General features: G+C 35.4%; 1 protein-coding gene across 11 annotated transcripts in view; it reads left to right on the forward strand.

Annotated features, from left to right (window-relative positions):
- LOC138323842 (uncharacterized) overlaps positions 1-20,662 on the forward strand; it is a 72,616-nt gene that overhangs the window by 40,907 nt on the left and 11,047 nt on the right. For 5 of the 11 annotated variants that reach the window (XM_069268722.1, XM_069268725.1, XM_069268728.1 and 2 more), the window contains 7 exons: positions 12,241-12,345; positions 12,591-12,644; positions 14,237-14,398; positions 14,899-15,729; positions 16,165-16,278; positions 17,847-17,966; positions 19,470-19,553. In XM_069268722.1, coding sequence (XP_069124823.1) covers positions 12,241-12,345; positions 12,591-12,644; positions 14,237-14,398; positions 14,899-15,729; positions 16,165-16,278; positions 17,847-17,966; positions 19,470-19,553 — 1,470 coding nt within the window. Of the gene's footprint in view, positions 1-5,850; positions 5,980-9,010; positions 9,034-9,097; positions 9,248-11,795; positions 11,817-12,240; positions 12,346-12,590; positions 12,645-14,236; positions 14,399-14,898; positions 15,730-16,164; positions 16,279-17,846; positions 17,967-19,469; positions 19,554-20,662 lie in introns of those variants that run through there. The other 6 variants (XM_069268729.1, XM_069268732.1, XM_069268731.1 and 3 more) reach the window with 6 other exon arrangements.

A 20,662-nucleotide genomic window follows, 5' to 3' on the forward strand; every position in this document is an offset into this window, starting at 1 on the left:
GCTTAAAATTTCAACTTATATTTGATCTTGATATGATAACAGAATAGTTTAAAGTTTTCCTTGTTTTCTGATACACTCAAGGGACAAAGATGATCATTTAACCAAGTGGTCTTTATACAAAGATCAAATTGTGTTGGCCACTTGGGACACCAAGAAAGTGGTCGTTATACAGAGACGGTTGTAATACAGAGGTGGTTGTTATACAAAGGTTGTCACTGGGGCTGGTTTAAATGTGTTTTATACTTATGATAGCTATATATATCCCCTACATTGGACTGGGAAATTGATTGTTTGTAATTGGTTAGCTTAATTTACTAAAGGCCATTTGTCTTTAGACCCAAGTTTTAATGTTGATCCTATGGTCAGACCTTTTTAACTACAATATGTGTAAACTCATATACAAAGATACAGTGTTCACATTTTGAAGTTGGTGTTCAGTTTGATTTCACATTGTACAAGACTTTCCTAAGATGCATGACGAACGATATGTATGCATTCCTAGGATCAATAAATTTTCAGGAGCTTTTAATTAATTCTTGTTATGCAAACATATTCATTGCTTAATTCATGGATTTGCATTTGATTTTTTTCTTCCTACAATTAACTATTGTATGTTACTATATTTTGATAACTTGTTACTAAATATAAACTTTATTTTGACGGGACCTTTCGTTTGATGGCCTAACCTGGTAACCTTGACCTTTCTGTCTACATCGGCATCAGCACTGCCTAAAATATATCGTAGGTCAGCCCTCACCAGACACTTCAAAGGCCACCTACATAATACCGAGCACAAACGAGAATTAATTATTATCTGAGTTAATAAAGCATGTGTCACCAAACACACTTTTCATTTCCTGAGTGGTGTTCGGTGTGTAAGTATTCCTCAAGTTGTCTTATGGTTTACATTGCAACCTATCGTGATCTGGGATACTGTAGTGAAGATGGGTAACATTTGTCTCATTGTACTGTAGTTGAATTTCATTTTGGAGAAAATTTTAGCATCATTTGGTGAATTTGAAATGCTTTCTGATAGAAAAGACCAATTCTATCATAGGATAAAGTTTTTGGGCTATCTTGCTGAATTTTCAGTGTTTTCTGCAGCGTTTCATTGATGAATTGTAATTCTTTCTCTTTAATTAATTGCAGGTAAAATATGCAAGATATTATACCTTTGGGGACTTTTATTGATCAAAATGTCATGATAAAGATTTTAAGTTTTAAAACAGTTTAATTAATTGTAGACATACATAGTTTAATGTTAAGCTGATTTAAATGTTTCAAACCAAGGAGAAATAATCTAGAAATTTTCTGAAAAAATCTTGTCACAAGATGGGCGTGTGGCCACTGTGGTATTTTAGTTGGAATGTTGACAGAGGAATCTAAACATACACAGTTTTAACTAGATCTGGGAGTTTCTGGTTCGAGATATCCTCCTTACATAAAGATTTAAACAATATTATATTGTAGGACATGTATAAGTGTCGTGTTTTGATGTGTGTATTGTAAGAAATATTAAATTGATAACCTAAAAAGCCTTTTTATTACACAGAATAAAACTGTTGTCTGAAAATTCTTTATAGTTGGTTTGGAGGATTTAATACAAAATGAAATCCATAACTCATTGTGGTTTTATTGCTACGAGTTTATAGTGACAGCAATACCAGAAATTTAAAATAAGTTTAAAGATGCTCCACCGCTGACAAATGGTATTTTTTCACAATCAAAAACAGAAGCAGACGATTTAGTATTTTTCTTCAGTCGCTACTAGTCATAGAGTTCTGCATGGATTGGAACCAAATTGGCCACAAACATCCTTGGGGGAAGGGGAACAGAACTTGTATAAATTTTGGCTCTGACCCCCCCGGGGGCAGGAGGGGCGGGGCCCAATAGGGGAAATAGAGGTAAATCCTTTAAATCGCTACTAGTCATAGAGTTCTGCAGGAATTGGAACCAAATTTGGCCACAAACATCCTTGGGGGAAGGGGAACAGAACTTGTATAAACTTTGGCTCTGATCCCCCGGGGACAGGAGGGGCGGGGCCCAATAGGGGAAATAGAGGTAAATCCTTTAAATCGCTACTTGTCCTAGAGTTTTGCATGGAATGTAACCAAAATCAGCCACAAACATCCTTGGGGGAAGGGGAACAGTACTTGTATAAATTTTGGCTCTGATCACCCAGGGGCAGGAGGGGCGGGGCCCAATAGGGGAAATAGAGGTAAATCCTTTAAATCGCTACTAGTCATAGAGTTGTGAATGGAATGTACCCAAATTTGGCCACAAACATCCTTTGGGGAAGGGGAACAGAACTTGTATAAATTTTGGCTCTGGCCCCCCCGGGGGCAGGAGGGGCGGGGCCCAATAGGGGAAATAGAGGTAAATCCTTTAAATCGCTACTAGTCATAGAGTTCTGCATGGATTGGAACCAAATTTGGCCACAAACATCCTTGGGGGAAGGGGAACAGAACTTGTATAAATTTTGGCTCTGACCCCCCCGGGGGCAGGAGGGGCGGGGCCCAATAGGGGAAATAGAGGTAAATCCTTTAAAGCGCTACTAGTCATAGAGTTCTGCAGGAATTGGAACCAAATTTGGCCACAAACATCCTTGGGGGAAGGGGAACAGAACTTGTATAAATTTTGGCTCTGGCCCCCCGGGGGCTGGAGGGGCGGAGCCTAATAGGGGAAATAGAGGTAAATCCTTTAAATCGCTACTAGTCACAGAGTTCCGCATGGAATGTAACCAAATTTGGCCAGAAATATCCTTGGGAGAATAAGAACTGAGTTTGTATAAATTTTGGCTCTGGTCCCGGGGGGCAGGAGGGGCGGGGCCCAATAGGGGAAATAGAGGTAAATTCTTTAAATCGCTACTAGTCATAGAGTTCTGTATGGATTGTAACCAAATTTGGCCACAAACATCCTTGGGGGAAGGGGAACAGAACTTGTAAAAGTTTTGGCTCTGGCCCCCCAGGGGCAGGACGGGTGGGGCCCAATAGGGGAAATAGAGGTAAATCCTATAAATTGCTAAAATAAATTGTCCTAGAGTTTTGCTTGGATTGTGACCAAATTTGGCCGCAAACATCCTTGGGGAAGGGGAACAGAACTTGTATAAATTTTGGCTCTGACCCCTGGGGGCAGGAGGGGTGGGGCCTAATAGGGGATTTAGAGGTTAATATCAAAATTCCTTCAGAAAAGAAACAATGAACCTGTATTCAGAACATTACTTGGCATTACAAACCAGGTGAGCGATACAGGCCCTCTGGGCCTCTTGTTCTTCAGTTACAAAAGTTACTTACTTTACACCATTACTACCATTGAAAAGTTTGAGCTTCTAATTTTACTTCAAGTTAAAAATATGAAAAATAATTAATTGCATCCCGAAAAAATTCCGTGACACTATATCCTATATGGATTAAAGTATTGATTGCGCATTCACCATAGACGAAATAAATTATTTTATATTATTTTTTGTGTTAATTAGACATATATATGTATATACGATTAAACACCAATTATTGTTCAAATAATAAACAAACAAAATGCTCTGTCGGCGTGGAGCATCTTTAAAGTTCAGGTTATCTGTGATCCTATAGGGATATTCCATGTCCTAACCGCTATAAATCTCTACAGATAGATTTGTTACCTACTTACAATTGTCAGCCCATGCTGCAAATAAGTTAATGACACGTTAATGTGGTGTTAAAAAGCGTATTTCAGAATGTAGCTATTGTGCTTTGATTTAAGTCCTCTTTTTTAATGAATATTGTTTTTCTGTAATGCTCTTTAGGGGAGGATTCGATGCACTTTTCTAAAATCTTTTAATGAATAACGATTATGTGAATTTACATAATTATTGGTTACCTGTATAATATCAGTCTGTTTTTACAATCTAACATTGATGTTTGGGCGTAATTGGTTTTAGATTCAGCTGTATGTTGTAAACATATCATTTTAACCCCGGTGGTGAATACCTGAGGTTATCTCTTTACATTTAGTAATTTTCAAAATATTGACTTTAAATCAAACCCAGTGATTATACAGACAGGTGTATGGTTAATTACAATCACCGTGGCTGTAGGCTAGTATCAGTTACCCATTAGTGATCATCTTCTACAGTTAGCGACTGAACAGAAAAACTTCAGGGCATATCTAATTTAAATGTTGTACCTAGGCCTTTGTTTTACTGATAACTAGAACATTACAGATATCTTTACATTTACTGATGGGCAGGCATTGTATATATTGTCCGAGTGGCGCGTGGATGTTTGGCACAGTTACCTCCATGTATAATAGAAAATCCAGCCTTGTTTTGAGTCCAGGAATTCAATTTGTATGGAAACATTTCACGGGTTGGAAGCTTGACAGATCTCTGAATATACATTTAGTGTTGAAATTTCAATGATAGCAAGTCAACACTCTATCAGGCTACGGATATATGGTTACATATAGGCGTTTGTATAGATGAGAATAAAGAGCTGGTTAGTGTCATAACTGTACAAATGATACAGGCCATTCACGATCAGCGTAATTAAGTTATGTACATTACAAATTATAAGGTTAAGGTATTAGCAAATGAACCTTGTCTTAAATCAATAACGAATATTGATTGACATACGTGGAAAACATTTCAAGTAGATGCCAATGTATGCATTAGCTTCTGTTCTATGCTTTGGTCAAAATTTCGAAAGTTCTTGTTTGGAAAGTGGTGGTAATCTTTGCTTGTATATTCTAATATAATCAAATCTCGATGTGTGTACATATAGACTTTGAAAGGATTTTTGACAGCCTTGGCTTGAGGTGGTCTAGGGACGGCCAGATTAGCTGTGATGTTTGTATGACAAGTGGTACCAGTGGAAATGGTGCCCACCAATGACCAAATACAATCTGCGTAATTGGTTGATTCTGTCGATTACTACAGCCGATCTCTTACCTTGCTGTTGATACAAGCTACGGAACAAACGACAGGATCTTAAGGCCGAGCCAGTAAACTGGACATCGGGAATCAATAGATCGCTTTTCAAGTGATGTGATTTGTATAGGTATTTTACACAGGTAGATATGACTAGGCCCTCCTTATCAGTTAAAGTGCTATAGGTACAGTCTCCACCAGCGGAGTGAAAACAAGGAATTTTTACTTTTCTCCGGAGACTACATTTATGTAAATAATTTTGATATTTGAATTTTAAATTTTAATGGCTTTTAGTTAACATCAGGAGGTAATGAAAACTTTTTGAAAGGGATATAAAAATAATCCATGTACAGTAAATGGATATTTTGGAGAGGGAGTTTACCATCTCTTACCAGTTTTATAGGAGAATGGGACATTTGACAGTGTTATCATTGGAAATGGAATTTGACTTGTCCACTGAAGTCGAATACAGCCCGAGGAATAATACATTAAAGAAAACACTGGTGTATTCATATCCTGGATATAAGTATGAATAACGGGGAATGAATGATATTGTGTAACTCACTCTGATACTGTGACACGTACAAACAAATCGTAGACGCGCAAGTGTCTTATGCAAAAGGTAGAGCAGTGAAAAATTACTACCTTGCTGTCAGCAATGAATGGGCAGAAAAAGATTTTCTATTGAAATTTTTAATTTTCAATTCTGCAGTGCAATAATGCTCTATTTTCATGACAAAGACATAACGGATATTGTCTGATTTATTGACAAAATCTTTTTACCAAAGTTTGACACCGAGTACCGTGTTGACTCTGAATCGTGCACACAGCATTCATGTAGACAATTTTCAAATGACTTAAAAAGGCGAGTCAAATTTCTCTCTTAGTTCTGTGGGAATTAGTGTACCAAGTTTTTGGTGACGTTGAAAGTGAATTATTGAGAGAAAATTATCACCAGAAACAGCATGGCTTATGAATCAGAAAGTGTCGACATGAAGGACTATATGTACTTGATTAACCACCTGGAGCTCTATGTTGACTTGTACATATGGAAAAATCAGAAGCTGCGGCAGGTGAGACATATTCCAAGATGTGTTTGTAATGATGATTTATACAAGTAGGTTTCTCTCTGGCCATTCCTGACAAAGTGAGAAATGTCCAAAATGTACCTGATATGTGTGTTATAATTGCCTATTCCTACTTGCTAGTCAAATACTCTTTTGGTACAGGATATATATATATAAGTAATGCACTTATTTGTTGTATTTTTGTTCTGAAATATTTTGTATTCATATCAAATAGCCGAGGCATCATTTGATATAAAATTGGTATACTCTAGATTTCATAGTTCATTTTCGCTGATACATATAAATGTACTATATTTGTCTTCAGACAATTCGGAATATGGTTGAAAATCTTTTGAAAAGTTTTAACCTGAGCTCCATATTTTAGCCTTCTAAGTAATGCTGACATAGGTCGAATGAATCGGAACCTTTATTTTCCCGTTTAAATGATTATATTAATTTGTAGTGATAATATTGAACAAAGCCTGTATGGATATGACTCGAAGGCATGCATGTCTAATATGTAAGATTTTTAGATGAGCTGTCGACACAAAGACAAAATGTCGCGGGCGAGTCAAGATCTCACCCGTTAACATTATACACCGATTCTAACCTCAAATGTTATCAAAATGTTAGTACTACCTGATGTATGGCGATTTCAATCTGTCTATTTAACATGCTTTAGTAGGTCTTTTTTTTTTACGTCAATATCTGCCCCGGCCATATTTGTGTTAACGGTCGACTTAGCATGTCATTAGAGCACATGGTAACACAGAAAAGTTTTCCTCCTGAATATGAGACCCGTGTCTGACTTTTGAAGAATACTTAAAAAGCATTAGATTGCTTCTATTGAAAGTTGTCATTCATTATAAATTGAGCCAAGGTCGGAATCGACAAGTTGTTGACTTTTCACATTTTCTGTTCATATTTAAAGAGTCAGGTTAAATGTTTACTGTGGGAGGGTATAAGGTTACAAAATAACTTGAGCTCAATCCAGCAGAATATGATTAAAGGAATTAGAAACCATTGAAATTAAAATCGGAATATAAATATGATTAAAAATCATAAACCATTAAAATCACTTACAAATTCTGTTACTTTGGGATTGAGACCATTAAAATTGCTTCTAGAATCAGTTATTACTTTGGGATCGTCTCGGTCATGACCCATCCTAGAATTGTTTAAAAATGTTTGTGACATTAATAGCTGACATAGAATATTATGAAGTACTTTGTATATCTATAACAGACTGAGGCCGTCGGGAGCTGTGAATGGCTTTACTTATCTTGGTAAATACTGGTAACATGTCAGTGTGTGCCCAGGGCTCAAGTTTGTCGTAAGGTCCTCTATTTATTGGTGTATACTGAAAATATTGGCTGATTAAGATTCCAATTATATTAAACTAATCTGAACTTAAAGTCACTACCGATACCATACCATTTATTGAAGAAAGAAGTTTTATCTATCTCTCTCTGACATTCTCTGTTTATTTGTAAAAATTTTTAGCTATATAGCATGAAAGTAAAAGATTGTTGTAGAAGAATTAATTACAATAAACATAATAACACCATATTTGCCTTAATTAAGCAATATAGCCATTGTGCTTTGACCTCTGACTCAATACTCTCTTTGTCCTCATATTGGAGACCATATCTGTATCCATGGAGATTTGTCCCTTGTGATCAACCAATTAAAATAAAGCCCTAAGATCATGGATCATTCGAGTCTACAAACTTTTACTTCCGGAATCAAAGATGGTTGCATAAAAGATTTCGGCCTTTTTGAATAGGCTTGATTGTTTCATGACCTTTGAACCTGTAGGTAGTTTTATGTAGATGGGTGTTTTGATGCCTTTCCTCGGGTGATGGAAATCCTTGTTATACTGAGCTCTTGATGACAGGATTGTAAACTATACTTATTGAGAATGTATTAGTGTGTGTTTTGAAACTATTATGGCTTACGTATCAACTTTCACATTTTGTTGTCTTTCAAAGCATATCTCCTTTCCAATATGATAGCTTGAATACCAGAGGTAAAATAGGTGTTTCTCTAAAAGTACATGTTATTATAACATTAGTGAAGGGGAAGGTGTACTTTTTGAGATAAAATGAAACTTAATTCACACATCAGAAATGGTGCGCCGGATTTTCAAAAATTTCTGACCGTGAAAGTGCTATCTTACTGGAACTACCAAGTCATTAAGTTTTGTTGTTTTTACTGTATGAGACAAAAGAAACCAACCTTAATCATTATTTGGTATTTTGGCAAGTGTTTTGAAATAAGAACTTTTTTGCACCAATGGAAAGTAGTCTTTAGTTAAGAGATTTTGAACGTTATATGGATGTTTATGTATAAATATAAATTTATGAAACTCTTGGCATTAGAAAATTTAGGATTCAATCTCCTAAGAAATCTTTTTACAAGATAAAAGCATGACTACAGATGTTGGAAAAATACTGTATAAAGTTTGAAGTTTTCAAATGACCATTTGATGGCAGTTTTAGTCGTTATAGACAGGTAAGATCTCGTCAGTACAGGTGTGGATGACATACCTGTCGCCCTACTTCACCACAACAACACAAACTCTCTCTCCACCACAGGTCACAACACACTCGGTAAATTACCTTGCCTAACCCACTCTTTATCTTATAAACAGTCGAATTTCACTCAGTTTCCCCTAAAATTTCATCATTGACATGAAACTTTCTCCAGACTTACTGACCCATTTAGCCAGCAAAGACACTAGATGTCTTAATTATACACAGGTAATTGTATATACAGCTCACTATAGTAATGAACATCTGCAAAAAATGCTAAATCTTAAGGACAGATTAAGGATGCTGTCTTCCCTAAAGTCAATAATAGAATGTCCCATCTGTATATCTGAAGGATGAGTTCATTGCTATGGTAAGGGATGATTGGAATGACATGTGAACTGGGATATTGGTATGAGGATGAGGCACTTTGCTGATAAAGTCGGTTTAAGTGACAGACAGCTATATGTATACATGAGGTGGGGTGACCTGTGGTGTGTCACCCTAGTAGACCAGGCTACATTGCTAGGTATGTGTCGTCCTCATATAGACCTGAACTGTCCTTCTAAGTCTGAGATTAAGGATTTATAGGACCTTTAGGACCATCCTAGACCAGGCTGGAACATCAGGAATGTGTCATACTAAGATATATAGCGGTGTGTATATGGTGTATTGTCCTTCTTAGCCTGAGCTTTAGGATGTATAGGACCTTTAGGACGTTCTAGACCAGGCTACATCAGCAGGTATGTCTCATCCTGATATAGACTTTTATTGTCCATCTAAGCCTGAGATTTAAGACTTATAGGATCTTAAGGACCATCCTGTCTTATCCTGATATAGATTTGTATTGTCCTTCTAAGCTTGAGATTTAGGACTTATAGGATCTTTAAAGGACTATCCTAGACCAGGCTACAACCTACGGTATATCTCATCCTCAGTTATATATATTGGTATAGATTTGTGTTATCCTTCTCAGCCTGAGAATTAGGACTTACAGAATATTACATTGTCCTGAACACTTATAATCATACAGGACAAAAAGTGTATGTGGCATCCTAAAGTTCGCAAAAACATCAGTTATGTATAAAGGACTAAATGTGTTGTATCCTCGGGGAACTGATCGGACATCTTGGACCAAAGGAGTTGTGTCTATAGACCAAAACTGTAGCATCGTGAGAGTAGCCATTGATGTGACAAGACAGTATATATGGAAAGAAGGTGGTGTGTCAATATCAAGTGACGTTAGGTCTGAATATATATTGCATCAGTGGCCGAGTGGTTGAGAAGTCACAACATATTTCCACAAGCCCTCTACCTTAGGGTCGTGAGTTTGATTCCTGTGTAGAGAAATTTTTTTCTGGGTTCTCCGGTTTTCCTTCACCACATAAACTTGGCACCTCCTTATATAGAATTAGATATATAATTATATAAAAATGTTGCTTCCTTATAGCATTGTGTAATTGGACTAAGTGTGATATAAAATAAATACTTAGATAAATGACTAGAAGGTGGAGATTTGTACTGAAATTTGTAGTTAAGTTCTGGCATTATGCACATCTTGTGTATGCATGTGTAAGTTAACAGAAGGACGGGAACAGCTAAATGGATTATACTGCTGTACTGTATGTAAATTAATTCTGAATTATACACAAGTTTTGTAGATACTTAGAAAGCGTTTTACAGAGAATATATTCAACAAGTTGTCATTCTAGACAAATTCATTCAATATGACACAATGATTATACACAGATGTGAGAGAATATTAAAGACGGAAAAAAACTTAAATTGAAAGGAAAATAGGTGTGTTGTTTGACAGCTGCTACAGGTATCTCAATTATACTGGATTTAATGTTATATAAATGAGGCTTTTAACACAAGTTATAAAATATTTGTTGTTTGGTCTTACTATGTGTTATTTCCTATATACACATATATAGCATACATAAAATCTTTGAAAATTGAGGAGTTTGATTTAGGGCTTGTCTTATCAATCCTCCTCATAAAATTGTCTTATATTGATTTAAGAAGAAATAACATTAAAATAATGACGTAAGAAATGTTGTTATTTAGTAAGGGTCAGTGCACTATTTGTGTGCACCTGTATCTTAACGAGTTTCCGTCAATGTTGTTATAGATATGTACAGGTGTCCTTGTACCTGGGATTTGGAATATGTCACAGTGTGTGTTAAAATACACAATGGCCAGGGTGTAAATTAAAGTTACAATACTGACAGGGGTCATACCTATAGGTGTCCAAATGTTTACACAAGTGTGTATACTTTGTTTGATTTGATACATAAATCAATGAAGAAGAATGAACTATGCAAGATAGAGTTTGTTCAGTGCAGTTTTATGGCTGCAAAGTAAATATTTTACCAGAAATAAATCTGAACAGGTTCTCTAGTGCCAAATTCAAATATGAATTCAGTACAAACACAAACCACTGTTTTCATCATGAATTTTGTTAACAATAAACTGTGGATACTTTGAGCTCGCATTCTCACTGCAATTAATACTGGGTGATTGACTTTCTGGTATAGGGCTTGTTTTCTCTTTTAACTAATTTTGCATGATTTTTTCTCAAAACAGAGTACCTTAAAGATCATTAGAGCGTTGACTATGAAACTTTTGAAAAACAACTGGAATATCTGTTGAGTAGCATCCTCAAGCTTGTTGTGGAATGGGAGAAATGAACTGGTCTGTGCTGTTGGAGATGTGTTCTTAGTAAAGGCATGCAGCCTATATAGCTGCTTTATATGGTTTGGCAGCCTTACTGTACTGTATGTTGTCCAGTGTAGATGTGCTGCGAGATAACCCTTACTTGTCTAATCCTAAAGTCCTTGGCTGTAAAATCATGTGAAACATGCCTTACTTTGAGTTAACATGTTATCAGGATGACGTAGTTGATGTTGACTATGAATGGTGAATTCATGGTGATATGGCCAGTTTCCTTGTCTCTCCAGAGGTGATGAATCATGATGGCTGGTTACATACCATCACAATAGGGATTTCAGGCCACCAAATGTAACATTACACTCCATTATCTGTCCGTACCTTTATAGTCATCTCAGGTCTCTGACTTTATTATCGTACATGTATGTTAACAGTCATCCCTACACATAAAACCTTGATTACAACGAGAAATTTAATTCTCTGTTCTGAATCTAGGTGCATTTTGGAGAATTGAGGTGAAAATGATACAGATATGTATGGGATGAGTCAAAACTAGTGTGCATTCATTTGATAATCATATTCCACTAGGTACAGCTTGGCTTTGTTTGTTTTAGGCCTCCTTCTCTGCTGTAGATGTTTGTGAGTTGTGTAAATCTCCATGGATTTGGCATTTCCATGATAATCTGTTTTAAAAGACTCCTTTCGGACATATGCTATCCAGTCAGGATTAGCTTTAAAACCTAAGTCCTGTGGAACGTTAGATATCTATGTTGTTATACACCTTGTAGAAAATGATATACAACTGGATTTAATCGTCTAACTCTATATTTGGTACTTTCAAACAAGAAAGAAATCTAAGGAATTTCTAGCAGTGAGGAAAATTCAATTTTTACACCCTACTTAAACAGAGGGAGGGTATGTTTACCCATGCCTGTTGTGTGACCAATTTCATATGGAAGCAGGATCTTTTAGACTTTTTGAGTTTTATAGACATTTTTAGTTTTGCTCAATTTGATTTATTTTTGAAATATTGGCTCACAATTTCTCTGTGTTTGTGTTGTAGATGGCCAAATCCACAGAGTTCCAGGCAGCAAGTAGAAGTAGGTCACAACCGTCCATTTCTGGCAGTTCTCCACAGAGCCAGGGTTCACCTTCCAATAAGTACGAGGTAAAGACTCCACTTACAAACTTTATTGTCATTTATTTGTTTGATTACTTCATGGAAAAATCATCTTTGAAAGACCAATTTGAGTGTTAAGTTATCAAAATTTAAATATTGGTCTGTCAGTTGAATCATTTAAAAAGCAAACCAGCAATTTTGGTTAGATGAAAATTTGTTTATAAATTTTTTTCAGAAGAATTAATCTTCTTTATGTGTCATTGGTATTAAATGCAACACAATTTATTTGGTAGGATCTGATGTACATGAAGAAAGGCTGGCTAATCAAACAAGGGTCTTCTGAGAAGGTAAGGCAGTGTAGCAATACACGAACTGGTCTGGTACGACGGTCTTTGGTCATACAATAATAATACCATGGGAAGGCAGTGTAGCAATACACGAACTGGTCTGGTACGACTGTCTTTGGTCATACAGTAATAATACCATGGGAAGGCAGTGTAGCAATACACGAACTGGTCTGGTACGACTGTCTTTGGTCATACAGTAATAATACCATGGGAAGGCAGTGTAGCAATACACGAACTGGTCTGGTACGATGGTCTTTGGTCATACAATAATAATACCATGGTAAGGCAGTGTAGCAATACACGAACTGGTCTGGTACGACTGTCTTTGGTCATACAATGATAATACCATGGGAAGGCAGTGTAGCAATACACGAACTGGTCTGGTACGATGGTCTTTGGTCATACAATAATAATACCATGGGAAGGCAGTGTAGCAATACACGAACTGGTCTGGTACGACTGTCTTTGGTCATACAGTAATAATACCATGGGAAGGCAGTGTAGCAATACACGAACTGGTCTGATACGACTGTCTTTGGTCATACAATAATAATACCATGGGAAGGCAGTGTAGCAATACACGAACTGGTCTGGTACGACTGTCTTTGGTCATACAATAATAATACCATGGGAAGGCAGTGTAGCAATACACGAACTGGTCTGGTACGACTGTCTTTGGTCATACAGTAATAATACCATGGGAAGGCAGTGTAGCAATACACGAACTGGTCTGGTACGACTGTCTTTGGTCATACAATAATAATACCATGGGAAGGCAGTGTAGCAATACACGAACTGGTCTGGTACGATGGTCTTTGGTCATACAATAATAATACCATGGGAAGGCAGTGTAGCAATACACGAACTGGTCTGGTACGACTGTCTTTGGTCATACAATAATAATACCATGGGAAGGCAGTGTAGCAATACACGAACTGGTCTAGTACGACTGTCTTTGGTCATACAATAATAATACCATGGGAAGGCAGTGTAGCAATACACGAACTGGTCTGGTACGACTGTCTTTGGTCATACAGTAATAATACCATGGGAAGGCAGTGTAGCAATACACGAACTGGTCTGGTACGACTGTCTTTGGTCATACAGTAATAATACCATGGTAAGGCAGTGTAGCAATACACGAAGTGGTCTGGTAAGACTGTCTTTGGTCATACAATAATAATACCATGGTAGAACAGTGAAATATTTCTTATTTAAAGTTCTAGGTATATGAAGTAATCTGTTCTAGAGGGTAGATGTTGATTGTTTTATCATTTGTGTTAGAGAAACTTTGTAATTCCTTACAAAAGCAAATAACTTACCAAGTAACTAAATACTTAGTCCTGTGAGAAAGCTAGGAATAATTAGTCCTGAGAGAAAATGATTTTGTTTAAGATAGATTCAATACAAAATAGTCTGTGGATAGCATACTATGATCCTCCCATTGATTGTTTGATGATGTTACCATCATCTATTACATTTCTAATTAATTCAAATTAAGCTATTTAATTATTGAATTAAAATTTTTAAAAATATTGATCATTAATTGCAGACAAAATGGTGTTAATTGATATTTATTATATTTTTTTCAGGACTGGAAGAAACACTGGTTTGTACTGACAGGAAACTCCTTACGGTATTATAAAGATGCTCAGGCAGAAGAAAGCAATACTCTAGATGGTCGTATCGACCTTTCTACGTGTTTCGACATATCCGAGGTGGATATTGGTCGTAACTTTGGCTTCCGGATCAAGGTTGGTTTGGCAGAAATGTCTACTTTGATGAAAATGAAAATCTGTCTAAATCGAAGGGTATTGCTTTTCTGATAAGTAACCTCCTGCCAGTTCATTTAAGGGGCATAATTTTGCTAACAAAGTCTTGAAAGATAAAAATATAAAAAAAAACCTTAAGTTCAAACTTAATTCCTTCATACTTGGAACATGTTTATTACAATCTGCTGTAAACAAATGATACAGTACCTAATAAAAGATTTTGTTACATCAGATAATTGTAATGAAGTTTTGAAAAAGTTGGATTCAGAACTCGTCTAATTAACAGAAAGAATTAGTTTATCTAATTAACAGAAAGAATTAGTTTATCAAATTTTTTAAAGCTATATATTATTGGCAGAAAATGTATACCCAATGAAGATATTTCTCTACATGCATATCAAGGCAGAGAAGATCACTGTTTCACTCTTTTAGTTTTTCTGGCCTAATATTATTTTGATTTAATGTTTCCTTTCTTTTTTCAGTCACGCAATGGGGAATATGTCCTGGCTGCTATGACCTCTGGGATTAGAAACAATTGGTTAAAAGCAATACGTCTTGTAATGGACTTACAAACCGGCACTAAATCTACCTCTTCTCTCTTATCAAACTCTGCCGACTCCTCACCTCGTACTGTGGACGACCTTGACCTTAGTGCTTCAGCCGACAGTAGTCGATTAAGTGGGTCAATAGACAGTCGATCATCATCAGAAAGTCCCAAAGAAATTCATAAACGTGCTACGACAAAAAACATGAGGCGACATTATTCCGATGTCAGTCCTGGAAATGTGAAATTTTCTGTGAAGGATTTATCTCCCCCTTTGTCTCGTATTTCGCAACCTCCGACCATTGTAGGTGTGGTGAGTGGAGGAAACACTCCCCCGGAGAAAAACTCCCTCGTGGGTCAGGGTGATCAAGTAGATTCAGCCAATAAGAATTTACTAAGTAGTTCTAAGTTTTCACCTGAGCCATCATCATCTTTAACATCTAGTAGGACAGAACCAATGAATAGGTACGTAGAAGGCAGTGATGGTTCTCCCCTCCCCTCATCTGTACCGTCTGCCTCAGTGGCAGGGGAAGACTTTAACTCACGGCGGGCTGTCAGCAGTGAAAGTAAGAAAGAGGAAGATGAAAAATCAAGACGGGCAAAATCACCGAGTGCTCGAGTGAAAGAAAAGTCACGCAGTAGTAAAGGGGGAAAGGTTCAGACACCACCACAACAGGCGTCTGATGACGAAGGTTACGGGTTGTCTGCTGCTGCTGAGGAGGAAACAGTTAGCTTACAAGTGATGGACCTTCATCAACATTTATCAGGGGTAAATACTGAAATCCATTAGACTTTTAGGATATCATGAAAGTTCGTATACTCAGAATTATCTGAATTGATTGGTGTTACAGGCAAAGGGAAATAACTCAAGATATAGTCTAATTAAAATGTTGTTGTCAAGTTTGCTGTAATTTGTTTGACTATTTTTGAGAAACAAAGTTGTAAATGGGAGAAACATTTTATATACATAATTCATGTACATATTGGTCTGTACAATATAAAGGAGCTTATCATTTTTGGTGGAACTGAAAATCTTATAATACCTTATGCATTATACATGATACAATCAGATGTCTGGCCCTCTGTAAAAACTGGTAGGCAACAAATATAATTAAGCATGAAAATAACAATTAATGAATATTACCTATGCAACATGTTTGTTTTTGCATTCTAACATGATATTACTTATTTGATTCCCTCACAGGAAAGTTACACGGAATCAGATAATCACTTTACAATATCCGAGGATACACCTGCTTCCACTGGTGATTCTTCAGCTGGTGGCGACGGTATGCTGGTGGAACTTTTAGAAACGGAGGTACAAAAATCTCTCTACTTTATTGTTTTCAATATCACAAGAGTTCTCTTGTATCTTGGAGGTTTGCAAGTATTTCTCCTCCAACTCAAGCTTGTTGTTCAGTAGACGTTTGTGAAGAAATATGCAAACTTTATTACCAATGTTAATCTACAGTCATTTTATTTCAATGACGATTCTTTTCTGAATTAAATTATTGACGAAAAAGTATTGATAAAATATTACAAATATCGATGAAAAATAATATAAACAACAAATTGATTAAAATATTATCCGATAGATTGCTGAACTACAACAAGCTTCATTTTCTATTTTATCGTTTGAATTAGATGCATGCATTTATGTTATTATTATCTTTCTCTTTTAATTTACTTTTATTTAGTTAATCCCGCTAACCATTAATTAATTACCATTCCATTATTATGAACTTCTAGGAAGCTAATCTGTTAATTATGTTAACAAGTGAAAACAAAACTTCAAGGTAGCAAGTTTTAGTGAACTTTTAACTGATATTCTGTATTTGCATATAATAGAGTTATCTGCCCATGTGAGTAGGTTTTGATTGTGATGTCAGGTGTTTGCGAGCGTTATATACTTTTCCGAGAAAATGATGTGAATTTCCCTTGCAACATCACAACTAATACCTAACTTCAAGGGAGGTAACAAGCAAGGACAGAATGATAAAGAGAAAATCAAGAAACCATATTTTTACTAATCCTACAGAAAATGTATAATTTACTGAAATATGTTATTACTCTTACCTCCAGTCAGATCAAACACGTGACTTTTTGAAAAAGAAAAAATTCTTTCACTTACAATTAATTTTTGCATTTTTCGTGATCAAAGTACATTCGTGAAAGTTTTAAGTCTTTGAATGTGATATCTACATCATTTATATAGATTAGGGTTTGCATTCAATTTTAATTTCAATCTTTGCTGAATTGTTTTGTTATGAAAACCACAAAAGTCATGAAAGAAAGTTGCTATACTAAATCAATCAGTGTCATTGTGTTTAGCTAATGATGGAAATAAAATATCTGATTTTATTAACTAATTATGTTAATTTTACATATGCATTTAAAGATAATTTTGACAGGCCATTGGTTGTCAAAATAAGTTAGCTGTGACTTTTTTGCAATTTAAATAGCATGCAAATCACTTTGCTGTGCATATGCAGATTTTGATGTACATTTAGTCACTCTTGCACTATTTTCTAGACAATATTTGGTAAACATCACAAGTTAGAACATCGTTTTTAAAATTTTGTTTGAACTGACTTGAGGGTTTCAATAATTTCTAGTATTAAAATGTTGTAGTGCATATATTTCAGGAATTGAAAAAAAAACCCAAAAAACAGTACGAGATTTAGGAAAGTTGAGAAGTTAACATTTATAATGTAATAGGGATGAAATATTAATTTTAGAAATTACTTTTTGTTTTGGCCGATTTATTTTATCATTTTATTTTGTTGGTAGCAGATCAATTAGAAAATTTGGGGTGAAAGGTTACCGTGAATTAAATTTATCAATTAAGCCAATTAGCGTGAGGGCCTAGATGGTTTCCATCCACAGGTGGATTCACTAAAGGAACAACTAGAAAACACACAAAAAGAAATGGCGAAAATGCATGAAACCAATATAGACCTGAAAACCCGACTACAAACCATCGTCAGGGAAAAGGATGTGTCACAGGTTGGTCATGTGATTAAAATGCTGTTTTCTGATTGGATAATATGTTTAAAGGGCGATTGGAAAATACTTATAATATAACTGCTTGCTGGTTAGGATTTCAGATGTTGTTTGGCTATGAGTGCTATTAATATTAATGTATTAGAGGCTAAAGGTTAGATAGGGTCTAGTCTAAATTATGGTGATGGGAGGATTGGGGAATAACAAAATGGTATTAAGTTGAAAATTAATAAAAAGATCCTCGGGAGAGAATATGAAATGATAAGGGTAGATTATGTGGAAGATGCTGATAGATGCCTTGTTTGAATATTGTTGCAGTTTAATCTAGCATTTGTTCTCTTTTTTTTAATATTCTTTTTCATTTATTTTTGAAATATACTCCAGTAATACAAAGTTTATCAAAATTTATAGCTATATAATTCTCTGCTGAAATATATATCTACATAAAATCAATATAGCTGACCTTTGCTAAATATATCATAGATATATACCATGTCTATAGTGTAATGACATTGTATCAAAATGTAGACCTGCTTCCCTGTAAACAATGATGTATTATGATGACTTAACATGTCTTCTTTATCTTCCCATCCTTTCCCGCCCAAATGACCTTGACCTCACCCCTTGACCTCAGTGAGGTCACCAGACACCCTTGCTACCCCATGGCTTGACCCTTGTCCCCCAATTTGCCTACAGCACAAAACACGTTTTACATAAAATGTGAGGTGATAATTGCCTTTACAACTAACTTGAATTAATTAAAAGTTTTTAATTTTGATAATTAGATGGTTTTTTTCCCCACACATGTTGAATTGCTGTGGACTCACAGTAGATTGTTAATTGTAGTGATTGCTAGTTTGGTGTATAGATTTGTAGAGGGGCTAGTAATTACTGATGATTTAGGTCTCTGCAGTTCTGTCTCCATGAATTATTTAATTTACAATCAGATTCAAAATTACATAAACTAGGCTTAACTAGATATATATATAGACAGTCGAATACCGAGTGAATTTCCACTTGATACTTTGTATAGTCTGATATATAATTTTTGTTGAGTTATATAATTAGTTTGAGGGACATTCTTTACTTGTTGAACTTTTAAAGTTAATTTTGAGATAAAGTTTGTACTAAATCTGATGATGATTACTGATTTATAACACATTGACATTACTGATATATAATTTGCTTCTTTTGGCTGATATGATGAGCTTAAAAATCATTTAATTACTGAATGCATGCAAGTTTGAAAATGTCTATAACAAAAAAAAAAAAAAATGGTTCTGCATGGAGAATGAACTGTCACTAATTTTGGTGAAAGTCTGTATAGGGTCCGGCCAATCAAATCAATATCATCTTTTAATTTCAAATTACTGATAGTGATTGGCTGTCTAGCTTATACCTGTATATACTCACACATTCCGGGGCGTACCTCACTTGGAATTTGTATAATTACCTGGCTGGCTTTATTAACTCGAGCTTTAGATATATGCTTGACCTATTTTACAGCCGGGTCAACCACAGCACGGGCTAGAAAGCCCAATAATGCGTAGCTTGTGGAATCAGCAAAACCAGCCCTCAGATAACTCACAGGTCGGTATTAATATGACTGTGACCGAGGGTCACATGCATGTATAATATAGCCATGACCTAGGGTCACATGCATATATAAATAGTTGTGACCTAGGCATATATAATCCTATATCTGTATATATATAGCTAATATATTTCACCAAATTGCTACCATTATTGATGGTGATTAGTTACGTGAGAGGCGGTGGTACTATGACTTCAGGTGTTACTGAGTGGTTAATGTTTTGATTTGTTTTAACAAGTAGCTAACATTGTATTAGAACTAATAGAAACGATGTAATTTTGTGTTGATGCTCTTCCTTTCACCTAACACTTCTGCACTTTTGTCCTTAAAATTCATAATTAACAATTTTACCGACAGCTAATTTTTCATATTGTCTTGAATGTTTGAATAAGATGTTTATAAATTACATGTGATGCATCCTCAACATCGTAGCTAGAGAAGTTCAGTTCTATACAGTATAACGAGAGGACATATATCCTACAGATATTAGAAAATTTGATCTGGAGATCATCATGTTAGATTTGATTTTAATATATAATTAATAATTTAGAACTTTTCTTTCATTATTCTTTAAGATTGAAGTTGGGAGACAACTTACCTGTTATCTTATCAGTTTGAAGACATGTCTCAACAAAGAAGTTTCTTCAAATCTTATTCAAAGTTTTCAATCATTGTAATATTCCTTTTCCAGAAGCAGATTTTTAATTTCAATATCTTACGAGCACACTGAGTTTTATTTCTTGTCTCATCACTATACTTCAGAGTGTCACATTGTAGGTCACTGCATCATATGTATTACAGAGTAGTTCACTGATTTATATGTGTCATGAAGTAGGTCACTGCATCATATGTATTACAAAGTAGGTCACTGTTTTATATGTGTCATGAAGTAGGTCACTGCAAAATATGTATTACAAAGTAGGTCACTGATTTATGTGTCATGAAGTATAGGTCACTGCATCATATGTATTACAAAGTAGGTCACTGATTTATATGTGGCATGAAGTAGGTCACTGCAAAATATGCATTACAAAGTAGGTCACTAATTTATATATGTGCAATGAAGTAGGTCATTTTGTACATGACTGACTTGTTTGATTTGGTG

Source organism: Argopecten irradians, chromosome 5 (genome assembly GCF_041381155.1).
Source record: "Argopecten irradians isolate NY chromosome 5, Ai_NY, whole genome shotgun sequence".
Classification (NCBI taxonomy): domain Eukaryota; kingdom Metazoa; phylum Mollusca; class Bivalvia; order Pectinida; family Pectinidae; genus Argopecten; species Argopecten irradians.